Raw genomic sequence first — 14195 nt, 5'->3', positions numbered from 1 at the left:
TAATTCTGATAGGAAAGTTAAAGAGATTAACATAAAATTAGAGTTTGTAATCCACAGAGTCAGGTGAAATTGTCATTTGAAATCATAGTTACCTCAAACACAAAGATCATGAAAATAAAATGAGTTCCAAAAAAATGTAGCTTATCAGTGATCATTAAAAAAGAAAGTTGTAATCTGTAAACTTCTCATTTACTACCTACCTCTCTGGCTCGACAAAGCTGTGCGTGCTCAATTCTAGAGATGACATTCTGTACTGCCAGTGGGATCTCCAGCTTAGGGACCTCTGATTTATATAGGGCTTTTATGGACGTGATGGTGGAATCCACTATTTCTTTTTCTGATTCAGATTCAGTGTCTATCCCACTTTGCATTTTGATAACTATATTGAAAAGTTGAGTGATTTTCTTTTATTTCTTCTCTTCACTGAGTATAGGCAAATGATAATATCCACGAGGAAGCTGGAAGAGGTCTTTCCTGCTCCCAGAGTTTGTGGTCTATCCTGTCACTAATTGGTTGTTAACCATGGTATTCCAGTCCTGGTGATGTCATAATAGATCCATTGTGTCTTCAATAACTCAAACATTTCAAGAGTGCTTACTATATGCAGAGAAGTAGGCATTCTATATGCTGTGATTGGAGAAGGGTGAAGGGGGGTGGGAGGGTAGGAAAGAATAGACAACAGGAACGCTAGAAGAAATAGAAGATACAGTCCTGCTTAAATGAGCTTAAAATCTGGGTGTTAGAATTCAAGATCCAGTATGTCAAATGCAACTCCTGATTCTTCTCTCTTCCTGAGATTTTGCTTAAGAATTTTTAAGCCTGTAATTGATTAGGTGTGCTACAACTTCTTTAGCTGCCCCTCAACTTGTCCTAGATCTGTAATTTGGAAGATACTGTTTGGATGAAGATCCCACTCTTTGCACTGCCTAGTTACTCATTTTTTCCAGGAACTTGACTGAAGATTTTGAAATTCCATAGTTGGCTGGAGAAATTGAAGGGAACGCTGGATGCTGCTTTGTAACTGAGAGAGGGGTACTCTGGGCAGCTCTGGGCAGCTCCTTTGATTGCAGAGGAGGTGAAAGGATTTAGGACCCTGGAGCAATTAAAGGAGAGGGTGGTTTTGTTGGCTGTGTAGCTTTTGGTTTTAATTTAAAAAATATGAAACAGTACAGAAAGTAATATAACAAATAGCCATGTGCCTATCACGTAGAATGAACAAATATTAACTTTTTGTAATTAATATTTGCTTCCGAAATTTTTAAATAAAATTAAGCATTGGAGCTAAAGTTGGAGTCCCTTTTGGTGTTCTCCATAGACTCCTTGCTTCCCCTCTGCCACTTTTCAGAAGTAATGACAGTCATGAATTTGAGGTATTTGTGTCTAGTCTCTGTTTATATAGTTTTATTATGTAACTAGGTATAGGTATTCATTAACTATCTAATATCATTAAGATTTTCTACAAATTATGAATGTATAAGTTAATTTCTTTACAGGAACTTCCTATGTTGAGTTCTTGGTGTAAACTTGTAAATTTAAATAATTTATGTGTTCGGTCCTTCAGAAAATGGGAAGCAGGGGATCACAAAATAGTTGTCTTTTAAGAAATCAATCAATATACAGCAAATTAAATATTTTCCCTTCTAATATCCTGCTAAGTTATCCCCTCCTCTGTGTTCCCAAAACACTTCGTAAATTTTCTATTATAGTACTTATCTCATTGAAATGTAACTATTTTGGTCTCTGTCCATTAGCCGGTGAACTTCTCAAAACAAGATGCTGTGTTTTAGTTTTGTGTGTGTGTGTGTGTGTGTGTGTGTGTGTGTGTGTGTGTGTTTTAACATTTGACATATTCTTCCTCAGTTTCTCTGCAGAAATTTTCTAAAGTTTGGATATTTCTTATAGTTTCAGATTCAATTTCCATGGAAATTTTTCTAAGCCCCAGAACACTTTCTTTTCTTTTTAGACTGCCCCCCCATCATAAAAATTACTCCCTCCTTTTTCATAATCACAATTATGTCCATTCAACAAAACTAATAATGTTTTCTGAAAGGAGTACAATTAAGAATTTTTAATAAATGTGAAGTTTGATTAAAATATCCATGATTATCCAGCATTTCTTGAAATTACCAATCTAAGTACTTCATTGATAATATTTGATTTTGAGATCCTTAAGTAACTTTTATTTCTTGTGACTTTTTTTACATTGCTTACTTACCCCAGCAGGCATTCACAAAGCAGCCTATATGCTTGTCAGCTAAACTAATTTAGGATTATTGTGCTCTCTCCCTCTCTCATATTTTTTATGCAGCATGGACTTCATCAGCAACTGGAAATGAAGGCTTTTTAAAGCAAAGTTTAAAACCTCTCTTCTTCCCTTTCAATTTGGCAAACACTTGTTGAAAGATACTACTATGTAGCCACTATTATCTCAGACTGTGAAGAAAAATGATAGGGTACCTGTGAAGAAACTAAAAAAGAAAACAAAACAAAACAAAACAAAAAAAAGAAGAAACAAATTTAAGATAGAATATTTGAGCACTAATAAGGGACATGAAGAAGAAAGGGAGCAGTGTCTTTGGGAAAGCCCTATGGACAGAGAAGGTGATTGACAAATGAAGACATTCCAGATAGGGAAGACACCTTGAGCCATGGCTTTGGAGGTGAGTGTTGGGTTTGTCCTTCAGGGGAAAGGTGAGGAGATTGATTTTATTGAGATGAAGTAATGTTGAGTTTACTGTGGATCAGATTAGGGAGAGGATGGGATACAAGTATCAGGAGTTTGATGGAGGAATTAATTTGGCATCTAAGTGAAAAAGGGAGAAGATTCATTTGAGGTAAAGTAAGGGAGATTACATGGGGTCAAAATGGTAAGGTCTTGAAAGCAAGTAACAGCAGTTTGGTGAAAATGAAACTAATTTAGAAAGATTTTTGAAATAATAGACTGGAAAAAATCAGTGGAAAAAAATCAACACATAATTATTTCAAAAGTAAGTGTCTGAACTAGGAAAAAGAAGTAGGACTGATAGGGAGGGCTAAAGCTTATCAGGTATTGCTCAAGATAAAAAGGAATTTGGATCATCTAACAGAAAAGTATAAAGATGATTTTTAAAATTTTGTTTTTATTGTACTTCATTTAACATGACAGAACATCAATGAAGAGGCTATCCATACTGTTATTAAGTAGCATAGATGTGGATACCTGATGTAAGTAAAGGGCAAAGTTCTTTAAAGGTGTGTCTAGGGGAAACCCGCCCTCCTACAGGGTTCCTTCAAGTGTAAAAAAGGGGGGATAAAACCTATTGCATAAGGTCTTTTTAAAGATTAATTCACATAAGATACCTAGGATAATGCCAGGCACATAGTAAGCTTTTAATATACAGCAGCGGCTATTAATATATTTACTATTAGATCTGCTTGCTTTTTTTTCTTCTCGACTTTGTTTCTGCGAGAGTTACCACCTTTTCGGAAAGATTGGGCGTCTGTCCAGTACCCCTCACACAAACTTGCCGTTTTATCAGATCTAGATTTTGAACTATGAAGACTGCGTAATTGTTATAGCGGTAGTACCCGTCCCTTTGGCGGGGGATAAAATGCGTAGAATTTTTTCACACCCCCGTGGTACAGAATGGCGTCTTCCTCTGATCGCTTCCCTCCTCCCCCCAGGCCTGGTGATAGTACATCCCATCCTGCTGCTGGAAAAGGTAGCGCAAAAGTTGAGCGCGCCGAGGGGGTGTCTCTTCTCCCGGAAGCAATTGTTTTCTAGAACCGGAAACAGTTGCTCTTTCAAGGGAGGTGGGACTGGGCGGGTCGGGCCGCAGCGGCTGACGGCGGGGGAGGAGCCGGGTCCACTGCCGGGTGGAGGGGCCAGGCGAGTGTCCTTATCGAGCGATTGGGGCTCGGGCCTGTAAGCCCGTTGGAGTCGCGGCAGCGAGAACGATTGGGCCGAGCGGAGGAAGACATGTTGCTCTTCGTGGAGGTGAGTGGACTTGGTAATGTCGCCCAGCTGTGAGGAGAGCAGGAGTGTGGAGGCGCCGGCCGGTCCCACCGCCATGTGACTTTCCAGGCCGTACACGCCGCGGAACCGGCAGATAGGCTGACACAGCACCTGGGCCGTGCAGGCCTGCGACTCCCCTCTGCGCTCTCGCAACACTTTAGGAAGCTGTGGGAAGTGAGGGCCGTAGTGGGAGAGAACTGAAGGTGGAGAATCGAGGCTTGTCTGGTGTGGCGTGAGGGTCTGAGGAAGGGGGAAATGTCCCATATGGACCTCCGAGAGGAGGCAAACAGGCCGGGGGTGGGGGGGGGGGGGGAGGGCGGGGGCGGAGTCTACGGAGAAAAGGGTAATCAGGTGGGCGCGTGGGTGGGGGGGGGGGGAAGCGAGGTCTCGCGGGGCCCTCTGGGAGGGAAGCAAGCAACATGTGGGGCCGCGGAGGGAGGAAGGTGAAATTCTGTATAAGTATGTTGAAGAGAAAGTTGAAAGCTGCTTCTTAGCACCCCCCACCAAATTTTGTTTGGTCCCCGTCCCTAAGTCTCTGGAACGTTCTGTGGGTGGAAAGCGAATTACTGTGAACGGAGGAGACGCCAATAGGCTTTGGAAGCCTTGAAAGGCACCGCTTTGACCTTTTGTAAAAGTTACTCAGGCAGTGGCTCCGTGATGAGGGGTTGGTTTTATGAACGGATAAAAGCCCTTATACAAGGAAAATTCCAAGAATGAGAACAGCCTAGTCTGGGGAAAGCCGGTTTTTATATGTTGTTTAACAATGGAACTACTTTTATTTTAACTGGAACGTCGGCTGCTGGCCTATTTTGGTTTTGAAGGTGGTGGATACCTGCCTTCCACAAATACGAGGTTTAATTTCTCTTATTTCTGTCTTTCTCTTGTGTGCAGTGAGCATCAGCTGACTGCCTGGCTAATGCTTTGAGTAGATTCCAGATCATATTGTTCTTGCATTGTGAAAACGTCAAACCAGCAAAGCTGCAACTTCGCAACTTGGCACTTGTTAACTATGCCCATAAAAAGAATCTTTTCAATGAGGGAAGGAATTTACAGGTTGTATAATTGATCGAGAAGCCGGGCCAGTCTGTGGCAGGTTTTTTTCCGGAGGGAGGGATGGATCTTACTCCGTAGTATTCCGGCATAAAGTAAATACATGGTTTAATTTTTTTTTTTGTTTTAAATCTGACAACTGTTTTAAATCTGATAAATTTGAGATCTTTACATTGGGTTTTAAAGAGACAGCTACCTTACAGTATGTCCAGCATTGGTAACAGACATTCATTGGAATATTCCAAGTAAATCATGAAAAGACTTGAAATTACTGAACCCATTCTGTTTACCGTTTTTTATCCTCATTGTAGGTTTTTTGTTTTTTGGGGTTTTTTTTTTTGCTTTTGGGTTTTTGTTTTTTGTTTTTTTGTTTTGTAGGATAAGAAATCAATATGATTTTAAACAGTGCCAGTTTGTATTAGGAGCATTGTGCCATGCAAATGCTTTAGGTTTTAAGTGTGTATGTGTTCTGCTGGGCAAGTGAATGTGAAGTTTTACTTACATGAACATGAATTCCAAAATAAACTTTTGAGTTCCAAATTGATTCCTTTGGCTTTGTTAAAATGTGATCTTTAATAAGAGCTCTGTTTATTGAGTGTTTAAGCTAGCTCTTCTCCTTTCTCAAAACAACTGCAGCGTTTTACAGATGAGAAGACTGAGGCGGAGGGGCGCTTGGGTGGCTCAGTGGGTTAAGCGTCCAACTTCAGCCCAGGTCATGATCCCACGCTTTGTAGGTTCGAGTCCCACGTCAGGCTCTGTGCTGACAGCTCGGAGCCTGGAGCCTGCTTCGGATTCTGTGTCTCCCTCTCTCTCTGCCCCTCCCCTGCTTGCACTCTGTCTCTCAAAAATAAATAAATATTAAAAACAAACAAAGCTGAGGTGGAGAGGTTAATAACGTAGAAGTAAAGTAGTGGATTTAGGATTTAGATACAGGTCATTCTAATGTCAAATCCTGTCTCTTATTAAACTGTTACATGAAATTAATATTTCCATTAATCATTTTCTTTGTGAATCAGTATGTGGTTTTTAATTTTTCTCCTATGAGTTATTGAAAACAATGTCACTAAACATTTGGGGCTGAATATATGGTATTAAAATAAAAAAAACAACACACTGGTCATTTTGTGTGTTTACTCATATTTGATCCTTATAACTATAGGAATAACTGTAAGATTTAGAAATTATTCTGAGTGAACCAAAGCTCAGTGTGATGTCTAAGGTCATTCAGGTGGGGGGCAAATTATGTGGGGGGCTAAACTCTGAAGTCTGGCATCTAGAACACAAGTCTCTGACTCCAGAACTTATTTTTTGCACTTTCCCCTAAGCCAGGGATCCTTAATCTGGGTCCTTAGATAAATTTAAGGAAGTCAGTGAACTTTGCTGAGGAAAAAAAAATTGCCTGTTTATTTTCACTAGCTTCTAATTAAAATCTAGAATTGAAAATAATGGAAATTTCAATGGATGCTACAAGAAATATTTTCATATATTGCAGTTTTTGCATGTATCTTGGAATACTGTTCATTAGTCCTTGTTACTGTATGTTTAAAAATCTTGTTATTTAGGGGTGCCTGGGTCGCTGAGTCCGTTAGGTGTCCCGACTTCAGCTCAGGTCATGACCTCACAGTTCCATGAGTTCGTGCTCCATGTTGAGCTCTGTGCTGACAGCTCAGCCTGGAGCCTGCTTCATTGTGTCTCTTCCTCTGTCTCTGCCCCTCCCCCGCTGGTGCTTTTTCTCTCTCTCCCTCTCCCTCCCTCCCTCTCTCTCTCTCTCTCTCTCTCTCTGTCTCTCTGTCTCTCTCAAAAATAAACAGTAAAAAAAATGTTTTTTAATCTTGTTATTTAATGCATCGGTAAAGCACATTTATTACTAAAGTAGAGGGGCGCCTGGGTGGCGCAGTCCGTTAAGCGGCCGACTTCAGCCAGGTCAGGATCTCGCGGTCCGTGGGTTCGAGCCCCGCGTCGGGCTCTGGGCTGATGGCTCGGAGCCTGGAGCCTGTTTCCGATTCTGTGTCTCCCTCTCTCTCTGCCCCTCCCCCGTTCATGCTCTGTCTCTCTCTGTCCCAAAAATAAATAAAATAAAAATAAAAAAAATTGTTTATTACTAAAGTAGAAATTTTAAAATATTTTGGTAACTGTAACATTATTGGTTTATTTTGTGATTCTGTGCATTTTAAAACTTAAAAAACATATTCTGAGAAGAGATCTGTAGGTTGATTGGACTACCAAAGAGGTCCATGGCCCAAGAGAGGTTAAGAACCACTTTACTATAAACCAGGTTGCTTATGGATCATCTCTGGTGGGACTTCTCTAATCTGGAATCGGGAGTCCTTTGCCGTTGTGTTCAAAATTTTGTGTGCATTCTTCTTGAAAGACCCTAGCTTAACTAATTTATAACTGGAAAATAAATGGGATAGATAATAGTAATGATAGTACCACTATAATAATAGTGGTGTACACCTTTGTTGTGCTTACTGTGTGTCAGACCTATTAACTGTTTTTGCATGTATACATTTGTTCAAACCTCCCTGTGAGGTAGGTAGAATTGTTATCTCCATTTTAGAGATAAACTAAGGCACAGAGAATATAAGAAACTTGCTCAGGATTATACAGTTAGTGAATATTGAAGCTAGAATTAGAATCTAGCTACACTGCAATAGAAATCTATAGGCAGACAGGGAATCCTATTTTAAGTAGCACTTAGATGTAACTTTTTTTAAACTTAGTCTTGCAAAGGGCTGTATTGACTTAAGTAGTTTATTGGTTTTTTTCTCACTCTGTTCTGAAGGAGACAGATACAGTGTCTGGCTTTCTGAGAAGAGGTAAAAATGTTTGGATAATTCATAAATAAACATTTAAAAATTTTTTCAACAACAAAATGAGGGGGGCCTGGATGGCTCAGTCAGTTAAGTGTCCAACTTTGGCTCAGGTCATGATCTTGGCGGTTCGAGAGTTCAGCTCGTGCATCTGGCTCTGCTGACAGATCAGAGCCTGGAGCCTGCTTCAGATTCTGTGTCTCCTTCTCTCTCTGCCCCTCCCCCACTCACGCTCTGTCTCTTTCTCAAAGATAGATAAAACATAAAAATATAAAAAATGAAAAAATAAAATACAGATAACACAGGGGCGCCTGGTGGCTCAGTCAGTTAAGCTTCCAGCTCTTGGTTTTGGCTCAGGTCATGTCTCACAGTTCCACTTGGGATTCTCTCTCCCCTTCTCTTTCTGCCTCTCCCTCTTGCATGCTCTGTCTCCCAAAATAAATAAACTTTAAAAAATAACTGAAATATAAAATACAGAAAATTGAATTATCATAACCATCATTAAGTGTATGTGTAGTTCTGGGTTGTTAAGTACATTTACATTGTTGTGCAGCCATCATCCACATCCAGAATTCATCTTACAAAACTGAAACTGTACACATTAAACAATAACTGCCCATTTCCCTCTTTCTCCAGCTCTTACATAATTTTAAAAATAATTTATCTGATTCCTAAAGTTTTTTTCTTTTTTTAGGTAATATTTTAAATTTTCGGTTAACCTTAGAATTTGAGATAAGTGGGATAATTTACCTAGGTAATTTTCATTTGTTTTATAGTAATCATAATGTGCCTTTCTTTTTTTTTTTTTTAATGTTTATTTTTGAGAGAGAGAGAGCGAGCACACAGGCGAGTGAGCAGGGAGGGGAAGAGAGAGGTCGGACACTTAAATGACTGTGCCACTCAGGCCCCCCATAATGTTGTGCCTTTCATCCCAGCTACAGTACTGTTTTTTCCTGTTAATTTAAATTTGTTTATTAAAAGTTATTAGATGACTGAAAATGGTTTTTTAAAAAATGACTCAGAAGAAAAAAGTGCCTAAACAAGTTTTGAAATGATTGCCAAGAGAAGTTATAAATAAGTGAATAGTGGTTTTTGAACAACTTGGTTTTGGAATATTTATTGGAGGTAGATGCAGAATTTATTTATTTATTATTATTATTATTTTAAATGTTTTACTTATTTTTGAGACAGAGACAGGCAGAGCATGAGCAGGGGAGGGGCAGAGAGAGAAGGAAACACAGAATCTGAAGCAGGCTCCAGGCTCTGAGCTGTCAGCACAGAGCCTGACGCGGGGCTTGAACTCACAAACCACAAGATCATGACCTGAGCTGAAGTCGGACGCTTAACCAACTGAGCCACCCAGGCGCCCCTAGATGCACAATTTAAACACGAATAAAAATATTGTCAAGTAGAATATTTTCAGATGCAATGGACTGAAAATGAAGTAGGAATTGTTGAAATGTGAAAAGTAGAATAAAATGCTTAGAAATGAACATAAAGATGTAAAAGTACCTTATGGTGCTTTAAATTACAATGAACTGGTTCACAATTTTCTGAAAAACTAGAAGCTAGGGATATTGATATTCAACTGTTTTGTATCAGTGTGGGTTTGTTTGGGCTGTCAGGCAGTTCTGTATTACTTCCCAGCTAACGGAATTGATCCTTAATTCTAGATGTGAACGTTTTTCAAATCTGTGATTTTGTTCTTCTACCTGGGAGCTTAAAAGATTTTGGGGGTGCCTGGGTGGCTCAGTCAGTTAAGCATCTGACTCTTGATTTCAGTTCAGGTCATGATTTCATTTCATGGCTCATGAGTGAGTTCGAGTCCCGAGTCGGGCTCTGTGTTGACAGGGCAGAGCCTACTTGGTATTCTCTCTCTCTCCTTCTCTCTCTGCCCCTTCTTCTCTCGTGTACACACACACACACACACACACACACACACACACACACACACTCACTCACTCACTCTCTCTCTCTCTCACTCACTCTGTGTCTCTCTCAAATAAATTAAAAAAAAAAAAAAAAAAGAGTTTGACCCTGTAGTTGAAATGGGGTCTCAGTCTTTACTACAGAGGAGCGGAAAGTGGAGGAGGTTGAGAAACTCTAGTTCAGCTATCATTGTGAAGTCATAAAAAAAGATTTTTAACCTCCTCTTTGAAGATCCTTAACTGAACATGGAAACTGACTCTTTAGCTCTGAAGGTGTTCATAGTATTTTTATTTGTTTCTGTATTCGTGTTTTGCTTAAATTTTGTTTTCTTTAACGTTTAATTCTTGAGGGTGGTTTCTAGGCTTGAAAACATTGTAAACTTTTGTATTATGCCCAGTGATTTTTCTGTAAGGGTTTTGGAATCCTAGGTTCAAATGTTAGTTATATGACCTTAGACAAGTGACAACTTGTGGGAGCCTCAAGTTCCTATCTGTAATTTGGGAATAATAATCTTTTCAGACAAAGTCAGGTAGTTCATGATGTTTATGGTGTTTATGTATTAAGCCTTGTAACACAGTCTAGAGATGGGCTTGACCCACAACTATCATTTGATCATCATAGCTATTCTGTTGTGATGTAAATCGTCCAGTATGTAAATGGTAGGCTTCCAAAATTACTGAAATTTGTGCTTGATTTGTTGAACATTTTTGGAAAATTTATTAAAACTACATGATAATGGCACTGGTAACTGCAAAAATTGATTTAAGAGATACCAGGGTGTATAATACAGCCACCTGGGGTGGCTCAGTTGGATGAACGTCTTGACTTTGATTCAGGTCATGATCTCGCAGTTCATGAGTTCAAGCCCCACGTGTTCTCTCTCTCTCTCTCTCTCTCTCTCTCTCTCTCTCTCTGCCCCTCCCCTGCTCAGGCTCTGTCTCTCAGAAGTAAGTAAACATTAAAAGAAAAAAGAGATATATACCTTTAAAAAAAAAAAAAGAGAGATACCTTTTTGAGTTCTAATTCGGCCTTGTTACTAATTTACACTGATTCTGGGTAAGCCAAACAGAGTAATTATCTTATTTTAAATTTTTTATGGTTTAAGAGTATACTTTTAATTGGGCAGGTAAAAGTCTTAAAACAAGAATGAGGTTTGCAGTATGTTAAAATACAGATTCATTTATATGCAAAATTTAAAGGAATACAAATGATAAAATGCAAATAGGTGATTTGTATTTCCTCTTTTAGAAAGAAATTTTTTTCTAATGTACAAGTATAGGTAAATGTAAGGAAAAGAAACTTTTGAATGTCATATGCTCATGTCTCTTTTCTTGTCTGTTAAGTTGTAACAGAGCCACATTTTTAAGCCAAACTTTAGTTCAGGAAATATCTCTTTATTTATAAATGACTGGCTCTACCTAAACCAAAGACAGAGGGGGGTACTTCAGGTGAATATTTCTAGAGGTAGGATATGAACTGTAGACTTAAAGCCAGACTCCGAGGATGAGGAGTTGGGTTTGGTTTGGTTTATATATTACTGAGGCAAGAGAAAAGCATTTTCTGTGTCAAAGCAGAAAAGTCAGGAGTAATCCAGGGTTTGTGTTGTACGTAGTTGGCCAGTATTTCATCCTATTAGTTTTGGAAACTATAAAATAGGTAGTGTGATCACATCTCCCATTTTGCCCTAAGTAGTTATAACGTACACCTGTTTTCTGGAACAAATGTGCCACCCTGTTTCATTCTCAAAAACGTCCTGATTTGTATGATAACTTTTAATTTTTCAGAAGAGACAAGGAATTCACTGTGTGCTTATTGGCAGTTCCCCCCCCCCCCCATCACTACCACAGTGCACATAAGTTGGTACTAAAATATTTGTTGTTGAATTGGCTATGAGAAATGTAAATTTGTAGGATTTACAAAAATTTGCTGTTAAGCAAGGTAAGAGAAATACAGGATTATTCTAGCCTTTTGAGCTAAGCAAAGGAAAAAATAGGGCAGTCATTAATAATAATAAGATACATTTATCTACAAGGTTGCGTAAACAAGTGGTTAAGAACAGTGCACTGGGGACAGGCTGCTGTTCAGGCTCTGCCCCTTTCTAGTTGTATGACCTTAAGCAGGTTGTTTCACCTCTGTTTATCCGTTTTCTTACGTATAAATTGAGGATAGTACTAATATATGAGTATAATGTTAACATATCACATAAGGTTATTAAGATTGACAGTTAACGTAAAGTACTTAGAGTAGTATCTGGTATATAATAAACATTACACATGAGCTGTTGCTTTCATATACACTTATGAAAAACTCTCATTTCAGTTTTCTGGTCATTTTCATTTGAAAATAACAGACTGCTGACTTTACACGTTTTTGAAAAGGATTATTTTTTATTTTTAATTTAAAAAATTTTTAATGTTTATTTATTTTTGAGAGAGAGATAGAGAGAGCACAAGTGGGGGTAGGGGCAGAAAGAGAGGGAGACACAGAATCCCAAGCAGGCTCCAGGCTCTGAGCTGTCAGCACAGAGCCCCATGTGGGGCTTGAACTCACGAACTGTGAGATCATGACCTGAGCTGAAGTCGGACTGTTAACTGACTTGAGCCACCCAGGTGCCCCTGAAAAGGGTTATTTCGATATTTAATATTGATATTTGAAGTTGGGGGATTTTTAAAATTTCATTTGTGTAGTTAACCATTGGCTTGATCAGATGACAATTTGAAGTAAAATGGCTCAGTATGTCTAGGACTATTTAAATTATGTAAAAAAAAAAAAAAGTGCATTATAAAATGCAAGATCCCTGGATTCTTATGCACAGAATTTGAGAAACACTTGTTCAGCATTTATTCATCCATCGATTCATTTAGCAAATGTTGTTTGTTGGCCTCCTGTGTGCTAATCATTGTTCAAGGTGCTAGAGAGCAGTTGACTGGTTTACCTTACACAAAGTCACCACCATTGTGGAGCTTGCTGACAAAATAATTCAGGTAAAGAAAAGTGCTTTGTGATAGAGGGTAAATTTTATTGCATAAACTGCCATGAATATTACTTTTTTTTTTTTTTTTTTACCAAAAATTAACTGTGGCCCTAGGATAGAAAATTACCTTGATCCTGAGGTAGAAATTAGTGCAGAGCTGCATTGACTTCTGCCCTCAGAACCCTATTAAGCTGGTGGTGTATCCATATTTTCTGGGTTATTAGCTAGTCTAGGCAGAACTAAACCAGGGATCATTTGGCTTGGTGAGGAGGTCTATTATATTCCTTAGGTAGTATATAACTGGTTGTCTTAAAGTTTTCTCTGAGGTAACTAACTGTAGTGTAGTGGCTAAGAGCCACTGTAAAAATGTATTGGCAGACTCTCCCTACTGCTGAGGTGAAATCCTGCCTCTGCTTTATTCGCTTTGCAACATTGGGCAGATTACTTTAAAAAAAAAATTTTTTTTAACATTTATTTATTTTTGAGAGACAGACAGAGGCAGAGTATGAGCAGGGAAGGGGCAGAGAGAGAGGGAGACACAGAATCCAAAGCAGGCTCTAGGCTCCAAGCTGTCAGCACAGAGCCCGATGCGACGCGGGGGCCCGAACCCACAAACCGCGAGATCATGACCTGAGCCGAAGTCGGATGCTCAACCGACTGAGGCACCCAGGTGCCCCTGGGCAGATTACTTTTAGGTAAAATAACTTTTTTCTTATCTGCAAAATGTGTATGATAAAAATATTTAACTGAAGTTGTTAATGAAGATAAATTGAGTGTTCTAAATTAATTAATTTAAAGTAATTAATTTAAATTAATTAAACTAAATTAAATGTTAGTTGTTCTTCTCTGTCAGAATGGGTGAAAAATTTCCAGTTTAATTTTCCATTTTTATTTTTCATGAAATACCCCTAAGCATCTTCTAGTAGGACCCTGAAGTTTGTATTGGATGAAATGACAGGTGTTTTGTGTCTTTTTTTTTTAAGTACTTGTAATTTAGTGGTCTTCTCAATATTGGATATAAAATTAAACCTGGATGATTGACTTGCTTGAAGCAAATTTAATCAGTTTATATACTTTATTTTTCAGTATTTGTAGGGTTAATTGACATGGGATTTCTATTTTCTGATAGTAAATAGGTAAGTGAAACAAATGGTTATGTATGACCAAAGACATGGTTTTACCACATTCATGATGACTGTTTCGGACTCCTGTTACCTTAAAACTGCTTATATGAGCGGAAGGTATCATTTTTGCCATGAACTTGATGTCTCTCATTTTTCCCTTCATTTTTATCTCTTCCCACCCACATAGGATAAATAAAATGGCATAAAATGGACCAATAATGAAGACCACTTTTGGCTTATTTGGTGATGACATATATTGCTTAGAAATAGAGGTGGTGATTTTTCTGTCAGTTTTATGGACTGACAATTTG

At 38.6% G+C, this 14195-nt stretch overlaps 2 protein-coding genes across 10 annotated transcripts in view; one reads left to right on the top strand and one right to left on the bottom strand.

The window, feature by feature from the left end:
- The window catches only part of FAM186A (family with sequence similarity 186 member A), an 81587-nt gene extending 79360 nt beyond the window's left edge, over nt 1-2227 (bottom strand). Inside the window, exons 1-2 of the mRNA XM_053895341.1 lie at nt 2216-2227; nt 201-404 (exon numbers count right to left, since the gene is read on the bottom strand). Coding sequence (XP_053751316.1) covers nt 201-404; nt 2216-2227 — 216 coding nt within the window. The remainder of the gene's footprint in view (nt 1-200; nt 405-2215) is intronic.
- LARP4 (La ribonucleoprotein 4) overlaps nt 715-14195 on the top strand; it is a 66248-nt gene continuing 52767 nt past the window's right edge. For 6 of the 9 annotated variants that reach the window (XM_019419335.2, XM_019419340.2, XM_019419343.2 and 3 more), the window contains exon 1: nt 3807-3976. In XM_019419335.2, coding sequence (XP_019274880.1) covers nt 3959-3976 — 18 coding nt within the window. In that variant the 5' untranslated portion in view covers nt 3807-3958. Of the gene's footprint in view, nt 834-2308; nt 2661-3804; nt 3977-14195 lie in introns of those variants that run through there. The other 3 variants (XM_019419336.2, XM_019419337.2, XM_053894586.1) reach the window with 3 other exon arrangements.

The sequence above is a fragment of the Panthera pardus genome, unplaced genomic scaffold, assembly GCF_024362965.1.
Source record: "Panthera pardus isolate Hobbes unplaced genomic scaffold, ASM2436296v1 HiC_scaffold_6, whole genome shotgun sequence".
Taxonomy (NCBI): domain Eukaryota; kingdom Metazoa; phylum Chordata; class Mammalia; order Carnivora; family Felidae; genus Panthera; species Panthera pardus.
Note: the sequence above shows the minus strand (reverse complement) of the source record. Positions and strands in the feature narration are given on the sequence as shown.